At 40.1% G+C, this 22,052-nt stretch overlaps 1 protein-coding gene and 1 long non-coding RNA gene across 2 annotated transcripts in view; one reads left to right on the top strand and one right to left on the bottom strand.

Annotated features, from left to right (window-relative positions):
• MEX3A (mex-3 RNA binding family member A) overlaps positions 1 to 7,378 on the top strand; it is a 14,330-nt gene extending 6,952 nt beyond the window's left edge. The window contains exon 2 of the mRNA XM_072114537.1: positions 3,655 to 7,378. Coding sequence (XP_071970638.1) covers positions 3,655 to 4,730 — 1,076 coding nt within the window. The 3' untranslated portion in view covers positions 4,731 to 7,378. The remainder of the gene's footprint in view (positions 1 to 3,654) is intronic.
• LOC140069171 (uncharacterized) lies at positions 3,729 to 22,052 on the bottom strand. Its single transcript, XR_011848727.1, has 3 exons — positions 21,982 to 22,052; positions 20,184 to 20,380; positions 3,729 to 4,734 (listed from the first exon to the last, which is right to left on the bottom strand). It is a non-coding gene; the product is annotated as an uncharacterized lncRNA (long non-coding RNA).

Raw genomic sequence — 22,052 nt, 5'->3', positions numbered from 1 at the left:
TGCATGTTCTGAATGGGGTGTTGGTGAATTATGCCAAGGACACGTTGGACCACAGATTATCAGGGCCGGCAAGGTAGGCCGCATAAACCTATGATTGCCCATCAGTCACACCAAAATTGGCAGGTTGGACAAAGTTTATATATAGTTAATGGCCACCTTTTTTGTTTTATATTGCTGGAACCAGAGTTAGGCCTCATGCAGACAATCATTTTTTAAACATCTAGCATACAGTGCCATGTCTCTCTATGTGCTCATGCAAAAGGCCGTGGTTTCTAAAAGCCCCACGCATGACCCAACTGCTTGGGCCAAACGTGAGACGTCCCTCAACCAAGTAACCACCGTCCCCTTGTTTGCTGCCCGAGCTCGCACCACGGTAATGTACATGGGGCTTTAGTCAGACGGAGCTAAATTTGCTGTGTCATGTCTGGTTGCTTGGTCTTCACTGCCTTAACAACCACAGTGATATGATGGCACAACTGTAGTGAGTAGTCTGGCTCAGTTTACTCAGGTGAACTGGTTGATAGAACTTAAAAGGATTGTTCAGTAACATTGTCAAGTTATCCACTGGATAGGGGATAGGTTTTTGATAGATGGTGGTCCAAGTGATGGGCCTTTTATGGATCATGAGAAAAGGGGTCTGTTGTTCCCCCTAAAGAATAGATCGGCAGGTCAGATCCAGCTGCTTTGTTCATTTGGGGTACAAAAAAACCTTGTTCTTGTGAATAATGGAGGTCCTACTAATTGGGATCCCCCAGTCCTCGGGAAAACTTGATTTTTTTTACTTCAGTGCTTGGACAGCCGCTTCATGTCAACAGGATTTATGCAAAATTAAATGATGGTTAAGGCCCTTTTAACAGGACAATGGTTCCATTCGGCCCTTCTTGTCTCCACCTATTTTATTTTAATGAGTTGTGTATAGATGACCAGTTATATTTATTAGTGCTCTTTTCTGAACCTTGAGATGTTTGACGTGAAGAGTATTTCATCCATTCCTTTATTAAGGGAGCAGAGGACAGGTGTGAGGGTGGTGACATTACATTTTGGCCATCACCTCCTATACCTGAAGTGTATCACCGAGGCCTGAAGGCCAAAGGACCTGTCACGTTTGAGATTCTCCGGTCCCTTGGAGATACTATGCCAAGGAGGTCAAATAATACTGCCGTTTTTGTATCATCTCGGACAACCCCTTTAATAAAAGGAAGATGATATGGGACATATGCTGCTGTTGACACAGCTTGTGATGTACGGTCTTCCATATGTGTTGTACATATGGATATAGACACACAGTGTGTGCAATGCCAGTCCTGTCCCATTCGCACAGCCTTGGTGAGATTCTAAGAAATCCTTTGTGGCCGTCCCTGGCCCCCTCGCACGCCCTCCCCAGAGAATGAGGCCTTTTCAGAAGGGATTAATTCAACCTTCTTGCAGCAAGTGAGACTCTCGGGCCGTTACAGTTAACCTGTTCGTGGCCCAGCTAGCCAGCGGCTAATCTGGGATTCCCTTTCTTTTTCGGACATGTAGGGTTAAATCCAAAATTAAAAAGGGTGAATGGGCGAAAGTACCTGAACCTTGTCTAATTTTACCATTCTATCATGTGTGTTGGTTTGTAGTTCGACCCCCATGAAAATGAAAGTAGGGAGGGTGTGGAAGTCGGCCATTTTGTGGTCATTTCCCAATATTTAGGGAAATTTAGGTTTTGGGTTTTTTTTTAAGATGGTTAAAATTCCAAAAATTTAGGGCATCTTTGTAATTTGTTGCTGGCTCGAACCAGTGTTTAGAGCAATGCAGCTTGGCAATTAGTGTCCTTAATGTGATGTCATGAAGATTTATTACAGGCACAAAATGGCTTCCTCTACTGTGTGCAAATAGCCAACGGGCCTGAGTTTAATACATTTTTACTAAATTTTGCTCCCACTTCTCAATTAAGAATTTTTTGGGGAACTATCAATTTATTTTTAAGTTGAAATTTAATAGGTAAATTCCATGAAATACAATTTTTAAAAAAATCCAAATTAGCCTTTCCTCAGAAAAATTGTGTATTTTTGTGGAGGATTCATAGATATTTTTTTTTCATCCACAAAACATAAATCCTTAGCATTAGTTTGGTCATTGTAGAAGAGCTAACGTTACTATCCATCAAAGGTGGAGTAGTGACCTCATAACTATTGCTGGTTCCAGAAGTTTGTCGATTTACATGTTCTACTTATTTAGAGATTTTTTTTATGTTTTTTTTTGTCTCAAGTAGAATATACCCCCTGTTGGGTGCTTAAGGTCTACTGTTTTGAGAGGAGGTCTGCCAAAGCTGATTTTGGTTGACCACAATTCATGTGGAGCCGAAAACCTATGTTAAAAATAGGAATTTGTAGTATTTTTGGATGAATCAAGAAACAATAACCTGATCGCCACTTTGGTGGTTTCGGACAATCGTTAGAACATCTGATTTTTTTTATTGTAGTTGAGGATTCTGTTTACTATGGGTCAAGAAGTCCCAATGACACGTGCAAAATAATTGGACAAGTTTATGAATGTTGTGTTTGAGATTCGAGTTTATGAGGCTGATTTTATGAGGGTACGGGGACAAGCATCAGACCCTCCCCCTTTTGAGGGGTGGTGACAACCCTTATAATAAAAACCTTGAGGCTTTTAGTAGACTATTAAAGCAGACTTAATTTCCTAGAGAGCAGAGACCCTTGTGAGACGGCCAACAATGTGCGCTTTGTTTGCTCTTGGAGAGACCTAGGCAGTGTTCTGGGTAAAGGGAGGGTGGTGTTGCTAGATTAATAGCCCCCCATAGGCTGGGTCACTGTGTGCACCTATTTGTTAACCTCTTCTCCACCATGTAGAGCCTTTTCTGGCTTTTGTCTTACAAGTCATTGGGTTTGGTGTACAATAAAGTTTAATATCCTCGCATTGTGACACCGACATTATATTTAGGTTTTTTTTTTCCAGTGTCTTTATTCTCCCTATATTTTATCTCACTCTTGGCCAATGTAGCTGCTGTTTTTCTTGTGCCATCTGTCACTTGTCATATTTTTCTGCCTTTGTCATATGGTGGCTTTATGTTGTGCCTTTACGGTAATTGGGCCTTGTAAATTTGTGAGCCTTCTAGTTCTGATATTTTGGCAGCCTGTCCCCCTCCTATGTCTTGACCTTGTTTCTTTATTGTTCTTTAGCCTTGTTCAGTCTTCTCGGTTTGTTGTGTTGCCCCATCTCAAATCTGCCTCCTCTTTTTGTTTTAGCCATGACGTGCCCAGCTGACAAAACAATCTGCCTTCTCTTCCATGGCCATTTTGTAAGGTGTAAATATTCGGCTAAAGGTCATGAAATGGTAATGGTTACAAGCCATGGGAAATTTTCATCTAGTAACTAGATCTTTCAATAGAAGGAATCTTCATAGGAGAATCTCTGAATCCTTGAGCCGTTTTATTGACGAAAATGTCCATGGCTGTGTGGGCCAGTAAGTTTCCTTCCAGCGAATCCCCCATCCAGTATTGTCCTTGTTGAAAACATCAGCCTACTTTGTTACTCTTCTACTTGTATGTTCAGTTTGCTCTCTAAAGATTTATGTATCTTTGATATTTGTGGCTTATATGACTTAATTTTTTTTTTCAGTTTCAAGTAGTTTTTCTAAAATAGTTTTTTCTTTCTTTTTAGGCTGCAAAATCAAAGCACTGAGGGCAAAAACAAACACATACATAAAGACTCCAGTTCGAGGAGAAGAGCCTGTGTTTATGGTGACTGGACGTAGAGAGGACGTTGCAATGGCAAGACGTGAAATAATTTCCGCCGCCGAACATTTTTCCATGATAAGAGCTTCCCGGAACAAAGCCGGCAGTGCTTTTGGCAGTGCCCCAACTCTGCCTGGCCAAGTCACAATCCGTGTCAGAGTCCCCTACAGAGTTGTTGGATTAGTAGTCGGACCCAAGGGGGCTACCATTAAAAGGATTCAACAGCAAACAAATACTTACATTATCACTCCAAGTCGTGACCGAGATCCAGTATTTGAGATCACAGGTGCTCCAGGAAATGTGGAACGAGCACGAGAAGAAATTGAGACACACATTGCGGTACGAACCGGCAAAATCTTGGAATACAACAACGAGAATGACTTTCTGTCCAATAGTCCAGATTCTGGCATGGAAAGTCGATATCCAGAGAGCTGGAGAGTTCACGGTACAGCAGCTGGTTGCAAGCCTCTTTCTACTTTCCGGCAAAACAGCTTGGGGTGCATTGGAGACTGTCCGACAGAACCTGTTTATGAGACGCCACGCCTGAATGATCAGAATGAATTCAACTATGGCTATTTGTTCCCCAACTACAAGCAGGATGTTTATTATGGAGTTGCCGAAACTGGAGGACCCATGTGGGGTGGACAAGAGAACAACAGCCCAACTCCAAGCATCTTCACAAAGCAGCAACGCTCGGGAAGCAGTGGCACCATCCAGACTAATGCCACGCAAAGATCTCCAGACTCTAGCCTTACAAGCTTGCCAAGGAGGAACCAAGCCGATACTCTGCCAGGCTTTACCAAACTTAATGCCACTCGGAACTCTGTTTCTGGAAGCCGAGAGTGCATGGTATGCTTCGAAAGCGAGGTCACAGCTGCACTGGTGCCCTGCGGGCACAACCTTTTTTGCATGGAGTGTGCTGTTCGCATCTGTGAACGCAACGAACCAGAGTGTCCTGTGTGTCACGCGTCCGCTACTCAAGCCATAAGGATATTTTCCTAAGAGACTTTGAGAAAAGGGAGAGGGTGGGTTAAGAACAGTTAAACTTGTGGTGCATAGAGGTCAAGAAACAATATTTAAACTTCATAATAAAATCCTAACTATAATCAGAATGTTACAAAAGAAGATCTGAAACTTTTTCAAAAATTTTTTTTTTGAACTTTTGCTTACAAAAGGGTCACTGGAAGCCTTTTCCATGAAATTTCTGGTGCACCAGTGCCGAAGAGAAACCCACATGTAACCTTTCTGGTGTGATACAGTCTTTAAAGAGCAAGTTCTTTCTACATGGTAGCAGCTTTCTAAAAATAATTAAAGCTTACTGCTATGAAACCATCGAGAGATTTTTTTTTTTTGTTAGCTGTTTATTCGAGCACCTCAACCAATACCGTGGTATGAACATATGCAGCTGAAAAATCTACTTTTCTCTGAAATATTGAAGGGTCGAGCGGAAAGAGGGATCTAGCTGAGGTCAGGAATGTCCTCTTTCTAAAGCACTGTAGGAGAATTACCTCTCTGAAGTTGAAGCAGCATCGGCAAATGGGTGGATTCACCAACCAATGGATGCAGAATGGAAGGCGCTCAGGGGTACTACCAGCCAGGTCAAATCCAGGGCATTTACAGGCCCTACTTCCGGTGCCCACTGAGGTTCACTTTCTGCCTGACTAGTTATTGACAGGAATCTATTTCATCATTACAAGCAAAAAAAAATTCTAAAAAAAAAAAACTGTAATTATGAATCTCTGGGAATCTGCAACATGAGGACACAACTATTACCTCACACTCAACAAACGCAGCTCAATCTACCGTTTTGCAATTTTATTATTGTCATTTGCTGTAAAGAAGATTCTGAATTCGGATGGACAATTCCTGCCGGTTTTTTCATTTTTAACACCAGGACGAGAGACAAAACTCAACAATCAGGACTTTATATGCATGGAGGTCTTGCTTTTTGTAAGAAAAACAAAAAAAAACTAACAAAAAAATAAAGACTTTGATTTTACTGTGCACTGACGCTGGGCCATCAGGATTCCTGGTCCCTCCTCAACTCAGACGACTGCCGCTTCATCTGTTAGGCCTCTGTGGCCATCACAAGGAAGATACAACATTTTTTTATTTTATTTTTTTAAGCGGGAGCACTGGTATTTAGAAAGGGAAGAACCGTAAACTTCCACATGTGACTACAGAACTTTTTGGGGGGTTTTTTTTAAGTTTTTTTTTTTTTTCGTGATGAATGCAAAGAACATGAATAACTATGGAAATTGTTATTTTCTTCCTCTTAACTGGACCAGACAGAACATTTTTTAAAGAAAATGCCGAAACCTTGGACCAAAGTTTTATGTGCTGGAAAAAAAAATAATTTTTCTTTAGAGGGTGCCATGTTTAGTCTTCAGCTGTTTTTGAAGATGTTCAAGACCACTTGTCAAGTTTTGGGTTTCCTCTTACCCTTGGGATGACCTAAAATGAGAGGCTCGTCTAACCAGGGGGTGATGTTATATATAGACTCTAAATTTCCTGCCCCCTTTCCACCTTCCAGGGTTAAATTTTATCCCCATTTATGGTGCTTCCCGGATAATCGTCTTATTTATTTTTGTTGACTACGTGATTATGGGACTAGAACAACACTTGATCATGGCATAGTGCAACGTAGGGAGGTCCTTTCCCAAGACTTGTTTTTCGATTTGTGAACTGTATAATATCCGCAGTCGCCATATCTGAAAATCGTATATATGACACATTGAAATATCTTCATGCCATTTTCCAGTGGTGATATGTTCCATTACTTCCGATCCCTACCGAGGGAGATCCAGCCCTTCATCTCACCTTGGGTTAGCGGGACAGGAACTTCCATCCATTGCACCTGTGAAAGAACCTTCCCAAGTCTTTCATCAAAACAATATTCTACTTCAATTGCATACGAATGTAGGCACTAGGGATGTAATGATTACGTGCCCCACCCCATCCGCCAAAAAAAAAAAACACAAAAAAATAATAATTTTTACATATTGATGGGGGTTGGGAGAGATATTGAAAAATTTGTTTCTAAGTTTTATTTTGTTATAAAAAACTGACACTTCATACTCCTATTATTATTATTATTTTTTTTCTTATTTTAGATTTTTCAAAAAGTTTTGGAATTTATGTAGCAGTCGTAATACCTTGTTACAGATTAGCAGTATTTTGTTTGTTTTTTTTTAAATGTAGCAATTTTTGTTGAAAAAAAGGGACTTAAATGAGAAAAAAAAATATTTCAGGTCAGTTTCAGGGGAACTTCTCAGACAAAGGACATAATAGACTCGATGACTCAATTTTTTTAGTTTTTTTTTTTAATTTTGGGAGTCTACGCTGTCACTAGTGCAGTTGGATATTTAATGCCGCTTGCTAAATGTCTTTATAAAAAGAGAAAGTCTTCAGTGAGAATGTATTTACTGCACTGGAGGATATTAATCTTTCTTACCATTCAAAATAGTTTTTGCTATATAGCTTTAGAAAAAAAAAAAAAAACTTTTCTGCTTGCATAACTAATAACCTGCACCCCCTGGATTGAAAACATGAAAAACAGCAAAAAAAAAAAAAAAATCCTGGCATAATTTCTCTCATCTTCTTTTGGAGGTTGCATGCAAAAAGCACTTTGAGGAATGGCCTGCATGGAATGGGACTTTGGAGTAATATATATATATTTTTTTTTTTAACGAGAACCTAGCACTACGTTTTTCAGGTCTCTGAGGCTGAAAATAAAACTATTTGCAGGACCCCAAGGTTAATTCAATAGGGCTCATGTTAGGGTCCAAAAACAGCTCTCTCACCAGTCATTTTGGAGGCAATTTTTTATGGTCTGTTGGCCGCTTATCAGGCACCGAGACAACACTACCTTACACATGTAACAAACCTCAGCACGTGGGGACGCAGCCGATGTGTGGACTAAACCATTGTTTTTTACATAAAAAAACAACAACAACAATCCATTCATGCAAAATCGGTGAAGTCATCGATTTCTTCGCTTTATAAATAGGTTGTAGTCCAGCCGGACAAATTATAATCTCTGAGAATGGGTTTGCTTAATGTTTTTTTTTTTTTTTTCGTGACCTCAACTTTTTGGGAAGTTGAAATGAAAGCGCTATAGTCGCCAGGAATAAAGATGCAAGGGGCGTTGCGTTGACGCACCCGAGCGTAGGTTATACGTTGTTGCGCAACTTGTCCTTAAAAACTTTCTTCTGCGTGTTTTTGGGCAGTAATCCACAGCAGCCAATCAGAATTTTGGGGTCATTTTTCAAACTGCACTAAGAAAGTGTCGCCCAGAATCTTGTTGCTATGGGTTACCACACATTGTAAGCAGTTATTTTATTTTTTTTACCTGCCCTCTTGTGTCTGTACATTTCAAAGCCGTTTTTTACATGTGAATATTCTGACAAGTATGGCACTTAACTGCTCAATGTGCGAGTCCCTCTGGATTTGGGTCTGTACTTTTTTTTTTCCCCTCTGGATTCGGGCTCTGTACTTTTTTTCCTGGTGCCCTATAGATGATTACTAGTGTTTTAAGGTGGGCTTTTTCCATTTTACAGAATATATATGAGAATTTGTAGTATATCGGTACTGTACATCGCTGAATTGGATTCAACTCTTTTTTTGGATGGAGATTGACACCCTGGGTTGCTCCAATTTTTTAAAAGCAATTCTAGACATTGCACCGGACGCCATGACATCTTTTGGGCACCCAGTTGATCTGATCCCATCACAGGGTTTTGTTGAGTTAAAATTTGGATGTGTAGATGATTTGGGTCTAATGTTTTTGGTTTTCAAAAATGTTTTTGGCCAAATATGATATATATGGGAATTCTTAAATTAATTTTTGTATAACATACTTTGGACAACAAGCCTGGTCCTATGTGTGTGCTTTTTTTTAAAATTGTGGTAGAAGAAAAGTCAACTAGAACCAGAGGTACCGTAAGCCGAATATTTTCTACATAGAAAGTTTTCGGCAAAATTTGGGCATGACTATAATGTCCTTTTTTTTTTTCACCCGTAATCGAGAAGTTGTGTGTATTGATAAGCCTCCCAACGTTCACCAATCCCTTCTGAATCCAAGTTTTACTCCATCTCCATTGAATAACGTAGGACAACACATCTATAGAAAGAGAGATATAAAACAATATACAAAATGACGCAAAATATACTGTGATACGCTCATCAGAAATTATATAGATAAATGTTTTATTCTACACAAAGACCAAATTTTCTTTATATTTAAGGAAGCAGTATGAAAATAGTTTTACTTTGCCCCCCCCCCCCCAAGATTTTAAAAGAAAAAGGTATTTAAGGAAAAAAAAAGTTTGGAGGAAAGATTTTTATTTGTTTTTTGTTTTTTTCTGAATTATTTAAACGTCTATCGGTAGCCCACGAGGAGGACATGACTGTTAATAGATCTGTAACTATTTCGTTTTTAATCAAAAAGTTAAAATTAAAAAAAAAAAATTTAAAATAAATAAAAAGAGAGGCAAAAAAATAAAGGACACTGCTTGAAGAAGAAAAAAAAAATTAGATCATTTCTTTATAATTTAATATTCTATTTTAATAAATGCATTTAAATACATGTAAGCAGGACACATGCGCTGAAGAAGAAAAAAAAATACTTTTTATTGGGTAATTTATTAAAATAAAGGATTTTATTTTATGATAAAGTAATCCTTAAGCTTTCGAAAAACATAGATATGTAGACAGGAGAAAAAAAAAAAATTAAAACTTTTTGTAGCCAGATTTTAAACTTTAAGTATTTCTTTTTTTTAAAAAAAAAAAAGTAAAAAACATTTTTCGTGTGCCGAACATTTTTGCTGTCGATGAAGAATTTAGCTATTAATGCCTTGTCTTGTGATTTTTTTATCACATCATTGTGTTTTAGAGAGTATTGAACAATTAATGCCTTCATGCCTAATGAAAACTTCCCAAAAAAATGGTTTTGGTTCTTGTCCTAGGAGGCGCCGATGAGCCCTGCATAGCAGGAGGTCCAAGGCCCATCCAGCCATTGAGAAGTTTGTTTGACCCACCAGCGTCAAAGGGGCTTTAATACACCGCGTGCTGTTTTAGTGATGTACATGCAATATATTGTAGCTGGGGATGTTAGAAGCTTATACAGTGACTTAGGTAGTTCATCGTACGCTTCATTTTTTGGGGTAGACCAGCAAAAATTTTGTTGCTTTAACAATTCTGAAAGTCCACATTTTTGTGTGCTTTTTTTTTTTTTCCTAAAATTTGATTTTTATGTGCATGTGTTTTTAAAATATATATATATTGATATATTTTTTTTCTATATTTTTTTGTTCCTATCCCATCCTAACATTGTGGTTTCGAGGGGTGACCGTTCTACTTTTCATATGATCTGTTTCGCTAGAAAGTTTTCACGTAGACATTTTCATCTGTTCCCTGGATGTAATATGACAAGAGACTGCAGGTTGTATCAAAAATATCTAAATGGTCAAAATATGAGATTTTTTTTTTTTCTGTGGTTCAGTATTACCTCTGGAAACAACACTCCCCACCTTGACGTTCTGTTTGGTCCAAATTGCTAGAACTCCCAACGTGGGAGTTAAGGCCTTGTGTTTATAATGGAGGTCAAAAAATTGCACTTGGTGACATTTTTTCTAAATAATTTTCAAAAATATATCTATATTACCACCTGGAAAAACATCTGGACATGGCAGATCTGAATTGGACCCATGAATCCATATTCTTTTAAACTTTTTGATATTTTTTATTTAGTTTAAAAGTAAAAATTTAGTTCTTCCACAGACTGTAAAGAACCGGAGTTAGGAAAATGTATCGAGACGACAATATTTGTGTAGTTATCTTCTAATTATCAACCCTGGTAGATCTTGGTGTTGTGTTATTACCTCTGTGCCATAAAGTACTTTGGAAATCTTTTTGGAAGAAATCTCGAAAGCTACCGGACTTAAAAGTAATTGTCAAGTCAAATATCATCTACTTGATACATTCAATAAATGTTACGAGAGCCAATAAAATAAGAGAACTCCTGGAGTTCTGAACACACGTTGGATGTCCGGCCATTAAAAAATATTCAAAAATGGTTAAAAGTACTTGAAAATTAAGACAAGTAAAAATCTACGTAGCGATTTCCCCCAATTTTTCTGTTTTAAAGGGTTTTCTTTGGTCACCTGTGACTGGTTATCTCTTTATTACTCCTACACTCCTTAGTAGTAAGTGGCTGGACTGCTTGAAATGACATTGGCACTAGTTTCCGAACTACTCCCTCCCAGTCCATTCCAAAAATTGTGAACTTTTTGTGTTAAAATTTCTTAAGCATTAAGCATTTTTAAGGCCTAAAAGGTATTGAAACCTTCATGAAGCCGGACCACATTGAAACATACCGTAGTTCTTGTCCCTAGGTCAGAGGTCATAGCGAGGTATCGGGCTTAAACCCATTGAAGAGGATCAATCGGTTCTTCCCCCCTCTACAAAAGAGGGTTGAAAAAGAAGCGGTAACATAGGATTTATTTTAATTTTTTTGTTTTTGCTTTATTTTGTTTTAGTATTTTCATAACCAGGTTACCAAAATGTAAGGATTTTCTTTAATAAATTTAAAAAAAAAAATCAAATGTATATACGTTTTAGGTAAAAGTGAAATTATTTTCTTTTGATTTTTTTTTTTACTCTGCGACGCTGTTTGTAACCTTAAACAGAAACAACAGCCCAGCAATAAACTGTGCACTAATGGAGAGAATCGCTAGCAAACGTGTAGCCAAAAGCGAATTATGGGGTTATTTTAAACCCCCAAATTATTTCCTTCCAGAAATTTAAACTTTTTCTTACATTTTGTTGAAGAACTTTATATATTTTTTTTTTTTTTGTTAATGTGTGGTTGATATTTAAACTTGTATGTGCAGGGGTTAAAGTCCAAATATTGTTTCCCTCCTCGCCCCTCGCAAGTTTTTTTTTAAAAAAATTATTTTATTTTACAATTTTAAAACCAAAAAATTTTCTTTTGTAGATTACTAACTTTATTCCTCTGCAAAAAGGTGGGCTTTTTTTTTTCTCATTATTTTTGTGTTTCACATTGTAAGCAGATTAAAAAAAAAAAAAACTATTCCTACTATAGCACTTAATATATTGGAAAATAAAGGAGAGGCCAAGCTAGTAGATGTGTGTGTCCAGGCTTGTCCCATAATAGTTTTTTTTTTTAATTTTTTGCAAATAGCTTTAACATTTTAGGGCCCAGGAAACTATAAGCAATCTGAGCCAAAAATGCATAGGCGTTAAAAAGTTAAACCATAGGAAAAACAAATACATTTTTAAAAAAAAATTTAAAACGATACAAAAAATTATATAGAGGATAATACAAGCCAGGATTGCTATTTAATACTCATAAGAAATGGGAAGATTTATGACATAGATGACTTGCTGGTGTCTTATAACATATTCATACTCCATTTTTTGTTTTTTTGTTTTTTACCTCATTTATTCAGTTTACAGTTGGGTCTGCAGGTACAACATTGTGTATCGGCCCAATTGTTAGTGTTTTTTTTTTTGTTTTGTTTTTTCTACTTGAACAAAACTGAATGAAATTCTGTCTTGAGAGATATAATCACACTTCATGCACTTTATATTCTTTTTTTAATTTTTTTCCTCTTAAATACATTTCATGAAAAGATATTACGAATGGAGAAAGAGAAAAAGGGGGCAGGGTTCAAAGTATATGCATAAAATATATACAGCGCTGTGTTTTTATATCTTATGGAAACAAAAAAAAAATTTCAGATGAAATAGTCTTGTTCTTCCGCCTCGTTTTTTTTTCATTTTCTTTCGGAAAGAATAAAACTAATTTTCCAAAAAAAAGGCACCGAAATGGTCAACTGAACAAATGTGTGAATTTTATAACTTACGATGGGTCTGTTGCGTACCCATGGCGGTCCCCAATGATTTCAAAACTGGTTCTACCACTAATGCATGGTAAATGTATAGTCGTGTGCTTTACTTTTTTTGTTTTTATGAAGTTCTGGGGATGACTTGAGAACCACTCATCTTCTTTTTAAAGTTTGGTTTTAATTCCAAATTAACAAGCACCTCAATAACGGTGACACGTCTTAACATTTCTTATAAGTTCATTGAGGTATGAGAATTTGGCTGGACGCGCCTATTGACCATCCATCATGTCCAATCTTAAACACATGAGCCGTTTGCAGAACGTAGACATAGTCCTGATTTTTGGATGTCTTCATTTTATGTTTTCATATTCTTTTTATTTTGTATTTTTTTTGTTTTTTTTTAAAAAGCAGATAGTTAAAGCATACATGATGTTGCACAAGTTGTAGAAAACAAAGAAGGGAAGGGTTAATGTATTAAATGTGCTGAATTGACATTAAGAACTTAATTTTATTAAAGTATTATTACTTAAATAAATATGCGACTCTTGACTTTTATTGAAGGGAAATGAAATTCCTAATTGGTTGGTGTAAGGTGAATTATATTTAGGGATATCAAAGATTTTACAGCTCGGCCTGTTCATCCTATACAGTTGTAGGTTGGTGAAGCTGCTGTCTCAGAAGGTCCCAAATATTCTGGATTGGTGATGAACATGGGACTAGTTCAGGGGTCAGGAACCTTTTTGGCTGACAAAGCCATGAACACCACATATTTTAAAATGTTATTCCATAAGAGCCGTACCATATGCACATGCCCCCCAGTAGATAGGTAGTCCCAGTGTCACGGGTATCCCTGCGATCTAGGTCTCGGATCGCAGGTACACCCGTGCCCCTCTCAGTGGCCGGGCCCCTTTCTGAGCTCACTCAACCCACCACTTTCCGGCTGCCGTCTTGGGTGGCAAGCGCACGTGCAGACACTTGCAGGTTTAAAGGTGCCCTCCTGATTGGCGCTGCCCACTTCCCAGGTTCCTATAAAGACCGGCGGCTACCAGATAGGTAGCTACAGCACTTGCCCCCAAGTAGATAGGTAGCCACAGCTGTCTGAGAGCCTGATGCAGCCAACAAAAGAGCCATATCTGGCTCCCGAGCCATAGGTTCCCTACCCCTGGACTAGTTTGTCCCTTGTATAACTACAAGGGTGTCAGTCTTATGCAATGGCTCCCCACTTCATCGCAACAGTAGGGACTAGTTTGTCCCTCGTATAACTACAAGGGTGTTTGTCTTTCCTATCACTTCAAGGGAGGACCCCTTGTGCGATGCCAATGTCACCCAGAAGATCATATCAGGGCCAGTGTGTTGCTGGTTTCATTACTAGAGGTTACCAACTGTTAAATGCCATGGCTCACCATCAGAAGGCAGAGTGTCCGACCGAACTTTACCAGGGCAGGGTGTCGTTTCACAGAAGAGGCAGGGTGGGAGCACTCACCACGACTTCCATAGTCATACCAGAAAATTGTAGGACCCTAAACGGAGCAAACATTATTGGCCGAAAATAAAATAATTCCAGCATGAAGCAATCCAGGTTTCTTGTTTAAGACACCACTGCTAACAAAGCTGAGAGGTGCCAGTAGATCCAGCTGTGACGCAAAACTACAATGGTGTCCAGAGATAGTCTGGGTAGCTGTAATGCGGATACCACTTGTGTCTAAATGGTGGTCAAGTAACTGTAGGAGCTACTTGTGCTTTTCGAATGATCAAACAATCCAACGTCGAGGTGGTCTGTTTGAGCCAACCCAAATCGTTCACCGTTTGTGCATCCCCTAACGTAACCACAGCTGCCAACGACTCGTAACCACTTTGAACATCGTAGATTCATCAATCTGATGATCCTTCCTTCTTCTCTCGAAGGATACACCCTTCCTCAAAGTCTGTCATCTAGTAAATGTCTTTGAAAACATATAGAATTGTCTTGCAGACAACAACCTGTAAAGCCCTATTTCTTATGGCCGCTGAGGAGTTGTTAAGATTGTAGCCTGTCCTGGGATTCTTTCCAATGGATGTAAACATGATTGTTTCTATTGACTGGTGTAAAGACTGAATGTATGATGTATCACACAGTGCCAGTGTGGGGCCGAATATACTACCAAATACAGGCGTCTGGTAGCAGTTGCTCCCACTTGGCAAGTCCTGCCCCCCCCAAGCAGTTGGTGGCTTGGTTGACATCAGTGCTTGGCACATCCACATTTCAGGCAGATGGTGGTAATAATAACACAGCTCTCAGGCCCCTGTGATTCATGATGCCACATAATCTCTAATGCTCAGCTCCACCATGGAGCCATTGTTCTGCTCAGTGCTGTGTTTTCCTTGTCCAGCTCCAGCATCTTCTCAAAGCCAACAGCAGCAGCAGGAGGCTGGGGGGGGACAACACGCAGCGGACTGTCAGTGAACCAGCAGGCATGGCCAGAAAGTCGTCTTTTTTTTTTTTTTTTTAGTTGTCGTCTTCATAATAAGGTCTTGCAAAGACAATTTATGATTAACATCACCACCATAACCGGAGAAGAACTTCCATTGATGGCTCTCAAAGCGTAACGTTTACATCACTTATGAATAATACAAACGGTCCCCTACTTAAGGACACCAGACTTGTAGATAACCCCTAATGAAGGCGAACCTCTCTGCCCACTGTGACCTCTGGTAAAGCTTTCCGATGCTTTTCTGTAGTCCCAGGCTGCAATGAACAGCTGTAAGGTGTCTGCAATTAGGTTTTATTAATAACCCTTGGTTCCATTACAGCAAAAAAATGTTAAAATCCAATTGTCACTGGGGCAAAAAAATGATTGTCTGGAGCCAGAATTAGAAAATATACAGTTCTGACTTGCCTACAAATTCAACTTAAGAACTAACCCTAAAGAACCTATTTTGTACGTAACCCGGGGCCTTCCTGTTATGTAAGGCTATGTAAAACAGAATTTATGAGAATGTATAGGAGAAATGGAAGATTTAGGTTTTGGGGAAACTCGTTGCGAAAGAAGGTGTACAGGTCAAGGAGTAGTCGAGTTGAGTTAGCACTGTGATAAGAATGAGCAGGAGAGGTGATACAATGGGCAAGTCACGGCTCTGTTTTTTTAAGGTTTTAAAGTTAGAAATGTTCTCTAAAACAGAAGTATATACTATTACTCCATATACAGTCCAGTACCTATAAGGCTCATGCCCAGAGAATCACAAAAAGTGGAGAAACCAGCTCACCTTGCTCCTTAAGTGTTGAGTGAGGCACGGGCCACCCCTCTGCTGGGGTATACGTGTACTTGTAGTCTACAGTCCTGCCCAGAGCTGCCACACTACGAAATAGTATCTGAATGCACATACAGGCAAGGCCCTGGCTGGTGCACTATTCACCTTCGCTCTATCTTCTCTAGAGTCTAGAAAAAATAGCAGGACCTAGACTCATTTGGCTACACTAGAGTCTCTTTGCTATAGCTCCTTACTGGCCTCTGTGCTGGGGCTTTTACCCTTCTGGGTACAGTGTGACTGGCTTTTTGGTTACCTGGTCCTGCACCTTATCTTCTGATATGTGAGCTTGTTCCTGGTATTATGGGGTACCTGTGGTAAGCAGTATCTGAATACTTATACATACTCCCTCAACTAACTAGGAATGCTTCTGTTTATAACCTCAGTCTTAACACAACCAAAATATGCAAAGTTTTCCAGGATGGGACTAGGAAAACCACGCCTCTTTCAGCTCCTTATAAGGCAGCTCCCTGGACATCAAGCATGACCTACAAGAGGCCTTATGACATGTTGCGGGATTAAAACCAAACCAGTATATCTATTCCTGAAGGTACAGACTCCCAATTGTAGATGGCTCTGTTCCGACCTGGTTTGGGTCTCCTCAGTGCAACGTTTGGAACTGGTTTGACTGGGTGAGGGGCTTGTGACTAGGGAAGGGAAGTAAGAGTTCTGCCAATGTAGGCGCGTGGAGTTGCCTAACAAGGTAGCTAAAAGAAGCATGGTTTTTCTCTGAGCATCCATGGCTATAAGACTCCACACGCCTACACGGTGGCCTTAATTGTCACTCTCCGTAAGGAGAACTCTTACTTCCCGACCCTAGTCACAAGCCTATCACCCAGCCAAACGCTGTACTGAGGAGACCCAACCAGGTCGAATCAACGCTGTCTACAGTTGGGAGTCTGTTCCTTCTGGAATAGATATACTGGTTTGGTTTTAATCCCACATCATGTTATAAGGTCTCTTGTAGGTCATGCTTGATGTGAAGGGAGCTAAAAGAGGCGTGATTTTCCTTATCACATCCTGGAAAACTTTGTATATTTTCCCAGAATTTCCCTAGTGGAGCATCCATGGCTATAAGACTCCACACACCTACGTGGTGGCCTTAATTGGAGAACTCTTACTCCACAACCCTTAACACACCCAACGAAATCAAAGTTCGCACCTGTGTTCTGAAGGCTCAGTTACAATTTCCGTCAACATTAGCAGTAAGAATGGCTACTAGTCTCCCCTCCCCGTATAACACCTGAAGCATAACGGAAGTTAATGTTGTATATATTAAAGTAGTTTTGTTTCTGTTACTCTCTCCTAAAATTGAGAGCGTAGTTGAACAGAAACATTACACCACCCTTCATCAATGTTCCCCCCTGACTGCAGCCAGTGAAGGGTTTGGTCAAGGCTACTGTGACACAATCTTATACCTCACACGAACACACTACTTATATACACAATGTAATAGAAAAACAAGAAACCAAAAACTGATCCAGCCAGTCCAAGGCAGCGATATAGCACAAAATAATAAGAATAATAATATAGCAGGACAGGATAGAAGTTAGATTTCAGGAAAGTTACGGGACAGGTTTTTGTTTGAGTTACAGATCTATAGGTTTTCCTTGTGCCGGATGTTTGGTATAAAAAGCACAAGGCAAGGAATATAAGGCGGCTACAGATAAATGAGGCGACAATCCCGAAATGCATTTGGCTGGCGCCTATATGGACACTAAGGTCTCATTCTGAATAAGACCGCTATCTGGTAATCTTCAATCTAAACCTTGAAAAAGCAACAGAGTAAAACTATGAAAAACAGCATAAAGCTCCATCGGAAGTAACACAAAGTCTCCCCGAAAACACCTCTAAGTCGCCTTGACAACTGAGAAGCGATCGGAGAAACCTTTTGTTTACACACGCAGACGCAGTCCTCACTTCGGGACCCGAAAATGCTTGGGCTGAGAAGCAGGGACTGCAGAACTGTGAGTATATTATCACTGCAGATACCATCAAGCCTTGAGGATGGACACAGGTAACACTTAATATACCTTTTTCAAAATGCTACCAATTTGGCAACAAACACATGATTATCTGAATACTTCTACTTCGCTCGCCATTCTGTGACTTATCCTATTGAAATACGGAAACGTGCAGCTTTAATATTAATAACTATATAATATATATATATATAAGTTTTGCTCACTGCCGACAACTATTATTCATTAGTGATGTACACGTTAAGCTATTGACATTGATACTATTTCCCAACAGATAATGGGGCAAAGGTCCTGTTCTTCAGTAGATCTTCAAAATGTGTTTAGCGAGGTTCAACAAGACGTTTGGGGTCTATGTTGGTGCATAGTTATCTATCTCTTTTACCATTTGTAACCTGTTGGTTTGAGAATCGTAACGAATCAAATTGTTCTAATCGCTAACTAGTGAACTAATTCTATCTTGTACTCTGAAAACGGCACCGGCGGAAGAAGGTCCAGAGGACATCATCACCCACTCTTTGTGACAATGGTTCTGCATGTGAACAGAAGTGACCCAAGGATGCTGAGCAAGTTAAGCGGGATCAAGAGTGATAAAAGAATAAAACCTATACATCTCGGCCTAACAACCTGTGAGTACTTCGATCACCATAAAAGACAAAAGTTAGAGCTGACTTATACGACACAATTGTCGGCAGAAAAGATCTATATGACATTCACCAACAGTCTATTTACTAGTCACGAGTTTCTCTCGAGCCTGATTTTATATTGTTCTATGGGGATCTTGTACACGTGAACTGCACCAAAATTAACCGATAGTAATAGGCAACACCGACGGCCCCCTGATGGTGAACAGTAAGAATACAAGAATCACAGTCTTTATTTTACCAGTGACCCGATAACTCAAATGATTTTTATTATTTGTATAATTTATCTCGTATGTTTCTTCTCTGAGACCTGCACTGGCCGGGCAGGAATAAAGTTGGACACCCATCCTGGTTTAATTTGTACCAAGAATGTAGAAGTATTTCATAAATCTCTATGTAATATATACAAACTTGGGATTTTATGTATTGCAGAAGAATTTATGAATTAGCAGAAACCACTTTAGTGCTTTTAGCATTTAATCCACATGTTATAATAAGTACCAATTTCAGTTTTGGTCATTTCCTGAGGTTGTGCCCGCTTTCCTAGCATTCATATATATTTATTATTCCCAATGGTGGGTATCACATCTTTCCAGTGAAAGCACACAAAATAACAGTTATTCTTGGAAGTAGAGCCCCTCGTACTGGTATATATTTACTCTAAATATATACTTACTTTCCTAGACCTACATCTGCCTCTATAGAAGGGAACCCTGCACGGCTGGACATTCAGATTACTGCTGGTGACATTAATGGACGGCAGAGTCAATAGAGCAGGTGCCACCATCACTAAGCTAGGTGGTTTTCTTTTCCCCTCCCTCTTCCTTGTCACCATCTGACAAGGAGCAACCTTTCCGTTCAAGGGAGACCGATATATCCATGCCCCCATTAGTCACACCATCATCAGACTCGCCATGTCCATCACCAGACTCAGATGGCCAGTAACCCCCACCATTCCTTGAGGAGGGAGACTCGGCGACCTCTACAGGACGCACCACCACTGACTTTGAAACCTTACCCCAACTCCTCTTCCGAGGAACGTACTGTAGAAGCCTTAGGCAGCTGTGGAAGACTTTAAATCTTTCCATTTTTTATTTTTGGCACTCTTCTTACATTTTTAAGCTAGCCACCTCATCCATACTTTTATACAGTGAGGTCTTGGGTAGTTAGAAGGGGTTGCATTGATGTAACTCTGACCAGATCTTCTCAATCCCATTGATTTAGCCGGTAGCTGTGCCCTTCAGTTTAGGACTTGGGTATTTAAAGGCTACTAAGGTATGTTCCTAATTGCCTCATCCACCGGGAGGACTTTATTCTGAGCTGATACTAGGCTCTGTGTGTTCCTAGTGACCACTGTTCTAACTAGAAATAATGTGCAGCAGTTACTGCCACCCAGGCATCTGAATGCTCTACAGGCCCACTCCACATAGGAGAGACCACCCAACCTAGGCCAACTGATGGAACAGCCATCCTATTGTACACCTCTGTGTTAATGGGACAATGATGCTGGAAGTAGTCAATGCTCTCCAGCACTTTACAGCACTCCTCCCGGGGACAACCCCTTTCCTCAGAGCTCCTATACGTGTCCCTCACACATAACTTTTCATGGAAGCAGCGCCAAGTCACATCCCAATACTTCATGGGGATCCTGAAAGAATTCAGAAGTCTTAAACCTACCCAAGATCCATGAGGGCCAGCAGGAAAGGGCCAGACCCATTCCTGTAAATGGGTTAACAGAACCCTCGTCATGGTGTTTCCTTGATAAAGTTCTGATCTCCCACATTACCAGACCCCATTGTCGAATCCGCTTCAGATCCGGGATAACGTAAGCTAATAGATGTCCATGTGGTGTGCAAAGATCCTTCTTCCTTTTCCTGAAAGAAAGGCCGAAACCATCAGTATAACCGGAAGTATACCCATGAAGGAGCCCTCCTTTTCCAGAGGTTTGCAATATTGATCTTAAGAAACTTATTTGCTAGGAATACCACATGGTTGACCATACACATACCTCCCTCCTGAACTAGGTTCAGCCTATTTCTACTTAATACCTAGAATAACAGACTGTAGACCCAAGTCCAGAGAGGCTGTGGCTGTGGGCCATTATACCAGTAATGGGAGCCAGTAACTTTTGATCGGGTTCCCTTAGGGTCAAAGATGAACCCTTCCACCGGTTCACCATCTGAGCGGCGATCTTAAACCTGTTGTCCCACTTTGCATGCCAAACTTTGGCATAGTCTTGGTGCCTTGGAAAAGTGTCTGGGAGATTTAAAGCCTGGATCTCCCTCTCCCAGCCAGAGACTCTCACACTTATCCTGGTTGATCTTGAACCCAAAAGCCTCAGAGTAGCAGTCAACCTCCGACACCATCCACTATGGCTGCCCTCTCAAGAAAACTAAGATAGTGACATCATTGGTATATGTTACCAGCCGAAGAGTGGCTTCAGTGAAGCCTGGTTCATCCTAATTCCCACTAGCAGTCTACGATCAACCCTTATAAGGAATGTTTCAATCGCGAACACATATAGCAGTGGGCCGAGGAAAACCCTGCCGAACACCAGGCCCAACCTGAAAAGAGTGGCCAATCCAACTGTTGACAAGCAGGAAACTTTCTGCCCCTGCATACAAGATTTTAAACCAGTTGTCAAACCTCTTTAGCCAGTCATATCTCAGAAGAACTGATCAGAGGTACGTATGGTAAAGATTTTGCCTGATCCAAGGCCAGCAAGCACCCCTTCCAGTGATTTGCCCTGCTCTACTTGCTTCCCAGACACAGAGCATAGCTCTAAATGCCCTGAAGACCAGAACAGAGCAGTGCTGGCCCCCTGAGAGGAGTCGGGGTGCAAACTTCACCAGCCAATTAAACAGCACATTTGCCAAAACCCTTCTGTCCAAATTGAGAAGTGCTATGGGCCTCCAGTTTTCAATACTAAATAGGCCCTTTAACAGGAAGATCAGGGCAGACCTTCTCACTGACCTTGCAGAGTGCCAGAAAAAAGAATACCTCAGTCAAGAGGAAAACTAAGGCATCCTTAAATATCATTTAAAACTCACATATTAAGCCATTCCGACCTGGGTATTAAGGGCAAGCTCTTAAATTGCCAGACTGACTACATCTTTCCCTGTCAAAACGTAGAAGGATCCGACAATCTCCAGGATCCCCAATCTAGACCTTTTCAGGATCCAGTACTGTCAGTTTGGTGACAACTTTACTACATCTTGCAGTTTCCGTAAGGGTCATCCGAGCAGTATTTCTCATAATCCATCTCAATAATTAAAATGTGCGTCTATCAAAGCAAAGATTTCATTCTGGAGATGTTCTCATGACTACCTACAATGGAGACTAGATGCTTGAGTTTCCTCTTCAGGTCCTGATATAGGCGAAACCTGACCAGTTTTGAGAGCTGGCGGAAGAATCTCGCCACCCTTTTCTTGAACATCTCCCACCACTTACTGCTACAAAGGCCCAGCAAAGGTACCTGGCTCTGAAGAAAATCCTCGAAGGAGGCTTCTTAGAGAGACAAATTGAGCTTTCAATAGTTTCTTCCCA

The sequence above is a fragment of the Engystomops pustulosus genome, chromosome 7 (genome assembly GCF_040894005.1).
Source record: "Engystomops pustulosus chromosome 7, aEngPut4.maternal, whole genome shotgun sequence".
In the NCBI taxonomy this organism is placed as follows: Eukaryota; Metazoa; Chordata; class Amphibia; order Anura; family Leptodactylidae; genus Engystomops; species Engystomops pustulosus.
This window is presented reverse-complemented; position numbering and strand designations above follow the sequence as displayed.